Here is a 13,374-nt window from a genome sequence, read left to right on the forward strand (position 1 = left end):
CTGAAAACATTTGGAGTCTTCCAAACTTTTGGCTTATGTAATGTAATTACTAGGTGATGCAGGTGATGCAGGTTAAGTGTTTTGTCATCAGATGAATGTATTTGGTTTAAAACAGAATAATTCTTCAATAAAATCAGCTGTGATGATCCATCTAAATTCAATTTATGTAAAATATGTAAGCATTTATCCAGGAAGCTCATTAAAAACACTCATCTTGTTCAAAAATATGCTATATTTATTTTACTTCACCTTAACTGATTTATTGTTTAACAGATCTCATTTGCATATCAAATATAACAACAGCATGTATATTTCTTAACATAGTTATCTCTTCATTTTAACTGGAATAAGAACCACTGGAAATGAGTACCAGCTCAACCTCTCTTGTTATCACCTGCAACCAATAAAATTGATAACGTAAAAAAATAGCATACCTCTTCAGTGAAAACATACACATTCAAGTTCACAATATATATTTAGTCAACATTGTGAGATAAATCATAAACAGTAACAGTTAGTATAACTCCAGTAATTTCAGTATGTTCTAGGCACACAGAGACCGAACAAACTCACCTGCTTGCCGAAGGGGAAATTGTCTTGTGCCTTGGGGCCTCCTTAGCTCCCAACACAGCAATTGTGTGGTGAGCCTGACCTTAACCAGTGAAACCCACTAACATCTGTTTAATACAGGGCTATCAATGATACTGAAACCCACTAATGCCTGCTTACTGCATGGCTTGGAATGATGTTGCTACAGCTTTCTTATTACAGATTTTTCTCTCTCTCACACACATACACACAAACAATTTTGAAAAGAAAGCCCTCCTAACTCTCCTTGGTCTGAATGTCACTTAATTAGTGAACAAGGAAAAAGGAATTATCTATTGTTCATCTCCAGACAGCAAACTGAGTAAGAATCCTCAAAATTAAAACATAAATAACAAACATCTGAACATGGGCTAAAAAAAGTAAACATAGGCTGAAACAAACTGTAAAATAGAGTGCTTTTAACAATTAAATATGTTTGTTTGGGCTACTATATACACACATGCATTGTAATATTCTGCATCTGTGACAAGTACATACTGGCCTAGTCTTTCAAACTGTATACTGGGTTTCAAAATAAAACAACTCCAGTGATGCTGAACATCAGCAACAAAGTACAAAATATAAATTCTAAAACAAACATTGTAGTAAAGCTATTCATATTATGTAAAACTCAGCAGCAGTATGACTGCACTGCCATGAAAATACAAACAAATGTCATGACAGCAATGTAAACTTTACACTATTATATTTAGCATAACTTTTGTCTAACTGTGTAAGTGTCTTGTATATATTTAGAATACTCCAGACCACTTCTGAGGATATCAGAACATCACGAAAGAATCATGTACTTTTCAAAAATATAACATGAATAAATGTCACTGAAAATAAAGCTGAGAATATAATGAAACTATTACTAAAATGTACAATATGTATTCATTTACAGCTTGTTGACTGCATTAGCTCAAATGTTCATAGGGAAGTACCAGGCTAGCTGCCCTTGTGGGCCATTTTAAGCCTAGGTAATTTTCCTTTCAAAGGTGAGAATCAAGCCTTGTACCCTGTGTCTGTGAAGTAAACACTTTATCCATTATACCAGCCTCCAAATCTCACTAGGCAAATGACCTCTTTTCAGGGGAGACCCAAGGTGGTACCGACTAGGGCAAATATGTCCAAGACACCTAGGAACTTCCCTAACATTTTTCAATGAGTGCTCTGGGATCTTTTACATACACCTGAGCTCCCACCAACTCAGGCAAATACACCCTTCGGATTACAGCCCCATCTGAAGGATAGCACACTCAGGAGTACCGCATCCCCTTTATACTCTACTGTAGTGTCAAGTAGATAATCTAATGACCTAGTATACGAATAGAACTCAAAGCTTTATGCACCAAAGGCACATATTAGACTTGTTCAGCTACTGAGACTACTATAAGGGTGACTAACAAGATGAGACACATATACTGTGCCAGAAGTAACTAAATTACGATAATCACATGTCTGTGATACTTAACAGCTTAATTTACAGCTTAGTTTTTTGTCTATATCTATTTCTCTCATACAAGTATGTGTGTGTGACTGTATGCATATATGTATGTATTGGTGTCTACACCTGTATATGTGGGTACCTGAGAGAAATACAACTAATATGTAAATAAACTTTGAAATGTCATGAGGTCGACTGATATGGATTTCATTGAAGAAACTTTAAAAGCTGGACTATTTGCAAAATACATCTAAAGAGATAAATAGTAATGCTGAAATGAAAGCATGACTTTATTTCTGTGCACGTTAAGCTTTAGTTCCTTAGACGGGAGCAGCAAGGAGTACAAGTGCAGTCCTCCTGAAATGCTGATGTGCAGTCCTCCTGAAATGCTGAATACCGTACATGCTGTGTAGTTCAAAGTCAGATTTTATTTACAGCCACTGCACTCTGGGATTTTTTAAAGATGGAAGTAGCATTTTTATTTTGGAAACTAATGGAGTTGGTGATGTCAATCTGAAGTTTGACTATTCCACAGTTGTATAGCTGTCATGTTCCCATATACATATATAGCCAAAAAGTACATATTTGGTCCTTTGGTAACTCCACTTCTCAACAACAAATTCAAATGCTAGACTCTTTTGACAAAGAAACACTTTCAAGATCTTCTTTAGATGACTGTAGGGAGGCATTTACGGCTAGCGTTGTTGATGAATCCTTTTGTAAAACTGGCTGCTGATCAACAGGTAAAATAGATACTTGAAGGCGCTTGTTAAATAAAACAAAAATAAAAACAGAATTAAGAACTACAGCAATAGAGAAAAAGCAGATTATCAAAGTACAATATATCACTGACAATTTTAATACATCTCTTCCATAAAGATATTTTATTTCTGACTTGCTTTTATGGTCCAGGACACCCTAATAATTAAAAATAAATTATACCAAAAAAGTTCACTTATGCTGTTATGCTGTTGGTGGCAGTGCAAAAGCATGACCTCAGAAACAATGAAATTAAAAAGTAATATAAAACTATAACAACACCAAAGAGAGAATAATTGCAAATAACCCACCAGATAAATGCTCCGTCATACACAATAATAAAAAATATATTCAAAATATAACTGCTATAACGAAGCAACCAGGCAGTCCACAACAAATTGAAAAACGTAAAAAAGATGTTTATTGCAAATATAAATTGATAAGCACTTTCGCTAAATAGCTTCTTCAGATCAAGACACATTTCAAATAGTCCCAATTGCTTATATAGACATTCAAATATTTTAGACCAATCACAAAGATAATCTAATTAATTCTATTTAAAGCAACATGAAGCATTCATTTATAACAGGCTAAAACCTTCTTGCACATAAAAACAAGGAAAGAAACCTCCAAACCTTATAAGTACACAACAAATATAAAATAAATTATATATATATATATATATATATATATATATATATATATATATATATATATATACACACACACACACATATAAAATGCATGAAAAACACATATTTAGAAATATATATATATATATATATATATATATATATATATATATATATATATATATAAATAATAATAAAATATATAAAAATATATACCAATTCATGTTAACTTGCATGACTTGATATTCTTGCGCTTTTTCAATAAAGGTTTAATTGAAGCCCTTTCATTCAGCCCACTGCCTCTATCTGCTCTAAGAATGATTATCCAATTATTTTCTCTATATTCTGTATGATTCCTGATGTCACCTCCCCGAATACTGGGAACAATGACTGCAAGTGCTCTAAAAGTAAAAAAAAATGTGTCTCCCCACATCGTGTCACATGCTTGGCCAGGGCATTATGATCGGAATGTTTTCTAATATGATAGACATGTTCCCTGATCCTATCCATGAATGCTCTATTGGTTTTGCCAACATAAAAAGACTGGCAAACTTGGCATTCAGCTAAATATACTAAGTTGGAAGTTTTGCATGTGGCATCTGCACATAATATAAATTCTTTGTGGAGATCAGGGTGAGAAAATTTTTCAGAAGTGTTGATATATCTGCAGAAATTACAACTCCCACAAGGATACATGGGGCCTCTATTATCATATTCCTTTGTATTGTGCTGGTGACATAAAAGTCTCTTCAAGTTCTTTCTATTCTTGTAAAGAAAGCAAGGTCGTTCACCAACTATCTTTTTGATATCTTCGTCCACTTGTAAAATGGACCAATTCTTACTAAATATTTCGGCTGTCTATTGTCTGAAGTATAAAACAAGGGAACCTTAACAGAAATGTATCTATCCAAATTACTGCTGTGTGTATTCTCCTTTGTTGGACCAAAATAAGGTGCTGCTATACCTACACGTAAAGTAGGAACATCATGTAAACTATTGAGAATCTCTTCTTCCTTATACCCTCTAGCTGAAAGTCTGTTTTTTAATTTATTCATTTCTTCAGAAAAACAATCTGAGGGATTCAACCTAGATGCCCGTACACCTTGGCCACTAATATACCCAGGATGCATACTGGATCCGAATAGGAGAGAGTTCCGATAACATGGTTTCCGAAAGACACCTGTATTAATGAGACCATTTCCCAGTTTTTCAATATATAAGTCTAGATATTCAATACGTGAAGGGGACCAATTCATAGTAAATTTCAGACAGTGAGTTAAATTATTCATTTTCTGATGAAACGGATCCAAATCATTTGTGCTTCCTCTCCATAGCAAAAAAATGTCATCGACAAAACGCAGATAAAAAATTACATGTGTTCTGAACTCCTCTGTGCCAAAAAGTATAGTTTCTTCCCAATGTGCCAAAAACATGTTTGCATAACTATTGGCACATGGGGTGCCCATGGCCACACCATCTTGTTTAATAAACTATCTATCATTGAAAATAAACAAATTATTCTCTAAAACTAATTCCAAAAAATTGGTATTGAGGTCTATTTGACCAATGAAAAATTAGTGTGTGTCAAGAGGTATTCATGTACATACTGAACTCCCAAATTGTTGGGAATTACAGTAAAAAGCGATTGCACATCCAAAGTAACTAACAATATCTCCTGTAAATCATCTTCATCTTTCAAACATTCATATAAAATAATGCTTACAATACCTAAGAACAAATGTATTTCCATTGATAACTGGTCTAAGATGTTTCTCTATATAGACAGAGAGGTGTTCAGTGACCCATCCACCTCCCGCCACAATTGGTCTCATAGGTGGGTCAGACGAATTTTTATGAACCTTTGGCAACCCCTGTATTATTGGTATGAGGGGGTCCTTGACAACAAGGAAGTCCAAGGTTTCTTTTGTAATAATACCTCCTTTATAAATATCAGTTAAAGTATTGGTAACATATTGAATAATCAGATGCACTTCTTTGATCATAATTTTATTATAGAACTTATTATCACCTAGTAAGTTTTCCATAGATCTAATATAATGTATGGTGTCCATGACAACAATAAGTCCGCCTTTATCAGCAGATTTTATCGTTATGGAATCATTATCCTGTAGGCGTCTCAGGGCTAGGCTAGGGTTTCAAAGTCTCCACTCAAGACACTTAAGATACAACCAGTTGTTCGACCCAAAACCTTTAATAATCAGTCAAATAGGTTACCTTCAAATATTGATATTAATATTAGTGAGGGCATTTCTTTTCCTTTACCAGTCAGAATGGACAAGGGAGGGAGACGAACTCGGTCAATGAGTCAAGGGTGTCAAAAGGGCAAACATTCAGGCGAATATACCCCAAATCAAACCCTCAAGAAAATGTGGGGGAAGGGCATGAGTCAATAGTTTACAATATTTCCTCACATTTACTTTCACCAGATGAGGAGAATGTACTTTTTAAAGGTTTAAGTTTTATTCCGGCCTGTAAGAGTAAAATGACAGACACTGTATTGGATCTCAAAGTTTTTTGTAGGAATATCACGCTTAGAGTACTGTATGGTGATTCTGATAAACAACCAGAACAGGTACCAACAGAACTGACTTACAAGTTTAAGAACCCAAGTAATTTTGTTCCATCAAATCATCCCTTAGTGGATGCATATGAAACTTACTGAGGATGAATTGTTTAAGTATTATGATGATAGCAATACCTCTGGTTCCCATAGGAAATATAATCTGAGTTAGAGAGAGAAAATAGCCCTGAGACACCTACAGGATAATGATTCCATAACGATAAAATCTGCTGATAAAGGCGGACTTACTGTTGTCATGGACACCATACATTATATTAGATCTATGGAAAACTTACTAGGTGATAATAAGTTCTATAATAAAATTACGATCAAAGAAGTGCATCTGATTATTCAATATGTTACCAGTACTTTAACTGATATTTATAAAGGAGGTATTATTACAAAAGAAACCTTGGACTTCCTTGTTGTTAAGAACCCCCTCATTCCAATAATACAGGGGTTGCCAAAGGTTTATAAAAATTTGTCTGACCCACCTATGAGACCAGTTGTGGCGGGAGGTGGATGGGTCACTGAACACCTCTGTCTATATAGAGAAACATCTTAGACCAGTTATCAATGGAAATAAATTTGTTCTTAGGGATTCAAAGCATTTTTTGATTGATCTTTATGAATGTTTTGAAAGAAGAAGATGATTTACAGGAGATATTGTTAGTTACTTTCGATGTGCAATCGCTTTTTACTGTAATTCCCAACGATTTGGGAGTTTAGTATGTACATGAATACCTCTTGACACACAGTAATTTTTCATTGGTACAAATAGACCTCATTACCAATTTTTTGGAATTAGTTTTAGAGAATAATTTGTTTATTTTCAATGATCGATTGTTTATTCAACAAGATGATGTGGCCATGGGCACTCTATGTGCCAATAGTTATGCAAACATGTTTTTGGCACATTGGGAAGAAACTATACTTTTTGGCACAGAGGAGTTCAGAACACATATAATTTTTTATTGATGTTTCGTCAATGACCTTTTTTTGCTATGGAGAGGAAGCACGAATAATTTGGATATGTTTCATCAGAAAATGAATAATTTAACTCACTGTCTGAAATTTACTATGAATTGGTCCCCTTCACATATTGAATATCTAGACATATTGAAAAACTGGGAAATGGTCTCATTAATACAGGTGTCTTTTGGAAACCATGTTATCGGAACTCTCTCCTATTCGGATCCAGTATGCATCCTGGGTATATTAGTGGCCAAGGTGTACGGGCATCTAGGTTGAATCCCTCAGATTGTTTTTCTGAAGAAATGAGATTCTCAATAGTTTACATGATGTTCCTACTTTACGTGTAGGTATAGCAGCACCTTATTTTGGTCCAACAAAGGAGAATACACACAGCAGTAATTTGGATAGATACACTTCTGTTAAGGTTCCCTTGTTTTATACTTCAGACAATAGACAGTTAGCCAAAATATTTAGTAAGAATTGGTCCATTTTACAAGTGGACGAAGATATCAAAAAGATAGTTGGTGAACGACCTCACTTTCTTTACAAGAATAGAAAGAACTTGAAGGGACTTTTATGTCACCAGCACAATACAAAGGAATATGATAATAGAGGCCCCACGTATCATTGTGGGACTTGTAATTTCTGCAGTTATATCAACACTTCTGAAAAATTTTCTCACCCTGATCTCCACAAAGAATTTATATTATGTGCAGATGCCACATGCAAAACTTCCAACTTAGTATATTTAGCTGAATGCCAAAGTTTGCCAGTCTTTTTATGTTGGCAAAACCAACAGAACATTCAGGGATAGGATCAGGGAACATGTCTATCATATTAGAAAACATTCCGATCATAATGCCCTGGCCAAGCATGTGACACGATGTGGGGACACACATTTTTTTACTTTTAGAGCACTTGAAGTCATCATTCCCAGTATTCGAGGAGGTGACATCAGGAATCATACAGAATATAGAGAAAATAATTGGATAATCATTCTTAGAGCAGATACAGGCAGTGGGCTGAATGAAAGGGCTTCAATTAAACCTTTATTGAAAAAGCGCAAGAATATCAAGTAATGCAAGTTAACATGAATTGGTATATATTTTTTATTTTTTATTATTATTTTTTATATATATATTTCTAAATATGTGTTTTTCATGCATTTTATGTGTATATATATATATATATATATAATTTATTTTATATTTGTTGTGTACTTATAAGGTTTGGAGGTTTCTTTCCTTGTTTTTATGTACAAGAAGATTTTATCCTGTTATAAATGAATGCTTCATGTTGCTTTAAATAGAATTAGATTATCTTTGTGATTGGTCTAAAATATTTGAATGTCTATATAAGCAATTGGGACTATATGAAATGTGTCTTGATCTGAAGAAGCTATTTAGCGAAAGCGCTTATCAATTTATATTTGCAATAAACATCTTTTTTACGTTTTTCAATTTGTTGTGGACTGGCTGGTTGCTTTGTTATAGCAGTTATATTTTTAATATAAAACTATGTTTACTCTCCTCAGTATAATGAAAAGCATAACTCTGCAGTGTAGCAATAGTCTTCTTTCATTACAAAACAAAAGACAGGGGCTGTAATTTATAGAGGAGCATAGCACTAATTCTGAAGGAGCCTGTTGAATGGTGCAGCTAAAAAATTATGTTTGCAGCAGGCAAGGGATAGAGCCACCATGCCTATCAACAGGACACATAAAAAGCAGATGGGCAACACTACCATGCCTGTGGCAGCACACTGAAAGAGCTGCCCTTCTACAGCATACATGCCTAGTGTATATGGCATTATGATAAAGTCACTCCACTGTAGACAAAGCAGCGGTAGAGGACACTCAGTACTGCAGTGCATAGCAAAACCCATAGACAGAGCAACAGGTAGGGCAGTACAGTGCAACTTAGTGATCCATCAGAACACAGATGTAAGTGTGCACACCAAAGTGGCTATCCTGTTTATCACATAAATGGAGATAAAATGGCAGACAGGAAAGTAGGAAATGGGAATGCAGCATTAGAGGAAAAACAGAAGAATAACCAATATGGAATGGAAGATGGCAGAAGGAAGAGGTCTGTTACTTTGTGGGGATAAAGCCTCCTTTTTCATTATTAAAAGGGTAGGGTAGACAAGGAAGACATTAAGAGAGAGCTTCAGGTGGGGGAGAGCCAGAAGGAAAGGTAGCAGCTACAAGCGGGCAAACTTTGAAAGCAATGCAGACAGGGATGGTATACATACAGAAAGTGGAATAGACACTGAATAGAACATACTGAAAAAGGCTATGCAATTGGTGACTGGAAGAGCTGGACAATGAACAAGATATTGGTACAGACAAAATAAGAAAGGGCGACAAGAGAAAGTGGATAAAGTGAGGTTGATGTCAAGAGCAGTTGCTACCCTGGAAGCCCAATTGCTGTAGCCTGCTGGTGAGCAAATCCCAGTTAATTCCAGAAGATGCGCTGTGTTACCAGTCCAACTGCTTGTACTTTCAGTAGCCATCAGTTTCCACATCTGCCCTCTATCCACCTTCAGCACAACCACCTCCACCCCCCCCCCCCACAAGTCACCTCCAACAGGGAAGATACCATCCCCTACAACAGACACTTGGAAAACACCAGTGACCCCGTGTCATCCACAGTAGCTGTAAGAGTTTAAGGTGAATTCAGTTACACCTTCTCTTTCTCAGCTAACTGGAAACAAATGTTAATGCATACATATGTCATGAACACCACTGCAGATGAACTTTAACACAAACACAGAGAGCTACACTTACTTTCTGTGGCAGCCAACCATATTCAGGCAATGTTACTCAGCAACTGGAAGACAAAGTATTGTTAAGCATGTTTGCTCAACACAAACAATAGTAGGAGATAAATTATAAATAAAATATTTGCAGTACATTTCTAGCTGCATCTCTATAACCTCTGCCTTCCACTGCCAGAGCAGGCAGGGCACTGCTTCAATTCACTGTAACAATGCCTGTGCTTTTTGCCTGTCTGTGTGATGGCTGCAATATCAAACACCACTCTTACCAGGTCTAACCAGGTGTCAAGCTTTATAAAGGTACCATTACAGTGGCCTGGCAGACGCTCATATTCCCTGTGCAAGAAAACAGGAAAAGGCAGTTTTCCCGGGAAGTCATTCTGGAGTTGTGTGTGCAGTGGAATATGAAGCATCCATTGTCTTTTTTAGGCAATGCATGAACGTACTTCTGACATAGCAAATCAAAACCAAGAAAATCTAAAGGTATTACTGCTCAGTGCTAGGAGTCTAAAGAAAAATCTCCACTCCCTAGAAGCTCTCTTTACCCTATAGAATGCTGACTTCTGTCCAGTCACTGAGACATGGTTTAAAGCCACGGAGAGCACACCAAAAGTGCAAGGTTAGGCCAGCTACTTCACAGGCAGGGACTAAAGGTGGAGGTGTCAATTTACATCAAAAATAAATATACTTGAAGGCTGGTCATACAGGACAATGCACTTCAGCTACTCCATGTTCAAATCACCACAGGTAAAATCCAATACCACTTCCTTGCAAGCTATAGGTCCCCTTCTTTGACTCAGGAAACCCATACCATGTATTTAAACGTATGAGAATTCACTAATCATCCAACCCAATACCATATTCATGGGTGACTAATTACCCCACTGTTAACTTGGAATCCTATACAACACCAAACGTACATGCACAGAGATTCCTGAATTTTGCAAACACAGACTCCCTGGACTTGATAGTCAATATGCCAACCAGGGGTGCAAGCATACTGGATCTGGTCCTCACTAATATGGGAGTCTGCTGCACACCCCCCTACTGTAATGTCTTCCCTGGTAAGGTCAGACCACAAAATAGTCTTCTTTGAAGTAAAAATAAAAGCTGGAATATTCAGGAACTATTCTAAGGCTAATCTCCTGCTACTAAGTGAGAACCTGGCAAAATTTCAAGCCCCATAAACCATGAGAACACTGCTGCCCATGCAGAACTGTTCACAGAAGCCATGTACAAGCATGTCAATAGCTGTACAGATGCAGCTGTACCCACCAGGAAGAAGTATAGAACTAACTAAAAAAAACAACACCCTGGTGGAATCACAAAATCAATAGGCTGTATTACAAGAGGAAGAAAATCATGGCAAAAATTAGGAGGTGCAGCACCCAGCAGGATAAAAGCACTCTTATCAAACTAAACAAACAACTCAGAAGACAAATAAAGTCTACCAAAGCCAAATTTGAGGTTGGTTTGACCTCCCAGGCCAAGGACAACCACAAAGCATTCTTTAGCTATGTCTGTAACCTCAAAGGCAATACACAATTGTGTGCAGAGCTCACTAAATGCAGCCACCTATACTGAGCCAGAAGATATAGCAAACCTCCTGGCTGATAAATTCAGGTCCAACTTTACCCCTCTCTCCCACCCTCAACCTTCCCTCAGGAAATATTATCAAATATAATTCCCCTACTATCACTATGGAACAAGTCCTTAATGCTCTCTCGAAAGCCAAGAACACTGCATCAATGGGCCCAGACAACATCCCAGGATGCCTTCTAAATAGCATTAAACATGACCTATCAGGACCTCTGGAATTACTATTTAACTGTAACCTCCAAAGATGCTTTGTGCCTCATGAATGGAGAAAGGCAAGAGACACCCCTTTTTACACAGGTGGGCCATCTACATACCTATAAGCCTCTAGTCCTAGATGTACAGCCATGGAAAGAATTATCATGGAGACGATTAAGAGAGATAAAGTAAACTTCCAGACACTGGACCCAATCCAGTTTGGTTTTGTCAAGGGCAGATCATGCCTACTTAACCTGGTGGACTTCTTTTAGAATGTCACCAAAGCAATGGATGAAGGCAAAGTCATTCACACTGCCTACCTTGATCTGGCCAAGGCATTTGACACAACACCCCACTCGGGCATTGTTGACAAGCTCAAGAAGTTAGATACAAACCCATATGCCATACAGTGGATAGCCAACTGGCTCACAGACAGGACCCAAGAAGTTAGAATTTGGGAGCCCACCTCTACAAAGTGGCCAATGACAAGTGGAGTCCCTCAGGGATTAGTCCTTGGACCATTCCTTTTTGGCATTTACTTCTCAGAAGTCAAGGCCAATAACAGTGGTATCTGGCTGACTAAATTTGCAGATGATTGCAAATTAGGAACTGTCACTGAATCTCACACTGACATAAATGTTTTCCAGGAGGGGCTGACACAGACAAACAACTGGTGCCAGAGCCATGGACTAAAACTAAATGCCAAGAAATGCATAATAGTATCCTTTGGGAAGTCATCCATCCCTGATAACTACCATATTAACAAAACAACCCTCAGAGTTGACCCAGCAGTCAGGGACATAGGGACACACAGACAGTAATCTAGCGTTTAACCATCACATGTCTACAATGGTGAGGAAATCATTCTATGTTGGGCAACTTATAAACAATCATATGGCATCCAAGTCCAAGGAAGTCATTGTTCCACTGTATTTGGCATTCATCAGACCTATAATTGAGTACAATGCCCCCTTTGGTATGTGCCTAATCAGGTATATCCAACAACTGGAACGTCCACAGAGGTTCCTCACTAAAAGAATACAGGGCGTAAATAAGTGTCCTATGCAGACAGCTTCAAGGCCCTATCCAGGTATTCCGTCTCCTACACACTTTTGAGGGGAGATCTATGCCTGGTATAAAGAACATTGTCAAACACCACTCTGATGGACCTCCTGCATATCCACAAAACAAACAGCACCGGAATTACCCATTCTAAAGACTTAAACATTGCCTGTGATATAAATACAATCTGCTGGAGAGATACGTATGTATCCTAGAGACTACCCAGTCTATGGAATATGCTCCCCATCCATGTGAAGCAGAGTTCCTCGCTAACTCAATTCAAGTACAACTTGGATAATTGGATGGGAAATTGGAAATTCATCCCTGGTTTGGCACCCATGTCTCTAATGGACACAGGTAACCTGTAAAAGGTTGGTCTCCCAAACCCCTGCTTACACTTATCAAGAGTATCAGAACTTGTCAGAGATTTGGGGTGCATGGCTAGGTTTTAAAAGACCCTTGTGGTAGTTAGCCTAGTAAACACCTATGAACTCTGCTGGTCTATTTGAAGGACAAAGATGTAGATTCACGTACAAGGACAAATTTCTGAGTTACATGACACACAGCACAGTACTGCACCATGGCTTTACATGCGTTCACAGACCTGGTCCTTGAGCATAGATGTCTCAAGCCCCATGCTAAACAGCATGGGCCCAGAGGTATGGGCAGTACAGTGCACAGAGGAATCAATTCAAAAATGTCCCTTCTACCTGGCTTCATCTGCAACCCTCCACACACACAGACACAGACACAGACAC

The 13,374-nt window shown here is 37.4% G+C and overlaps 1 protein-coding gene across 1 annotated transcript in view; it reads right to left on the reverse strand.

Moving 5' to 3' along the window:
- Window positions 1–212: 212 nt before the first annotated feature.
- LOC122799397 (sodium- and chloride-dependent GABA transporter ine-like) overlaps window positions 213–13,374 on the reverse strand; it is a 372,008-nt gene continuing 358,846 nt past the window's right edge. Inside the window, exon 13 of the mRNA XM_044068418.1 lies at window positions 213–2,800. Coding sequence (XP_043924353.1) covers window positions 2,657–2,800 — 144 coding nt within the window. The 3' untranslated portion in view covers window positions 213–2,656. The remainder of the gene's footprint in view (window positions 2,801–13,374) is intronic.

The sequence above is a fragment of the Protopterus annectens genome, chromosome 4.part0, assembly GCF_019279795.1.
Source record: "Protopterus annectens isolate FY-2018-M chromosome 4.part0, PAN1.0, whole genome shotgun sequence".
In the NCBI taxonomy this organism is placed as follows: Eukaryota; Metazoa; Chordata; order Ceratodontiformes; family Protopteridae; genus Protopterus; species Protopterus annectens.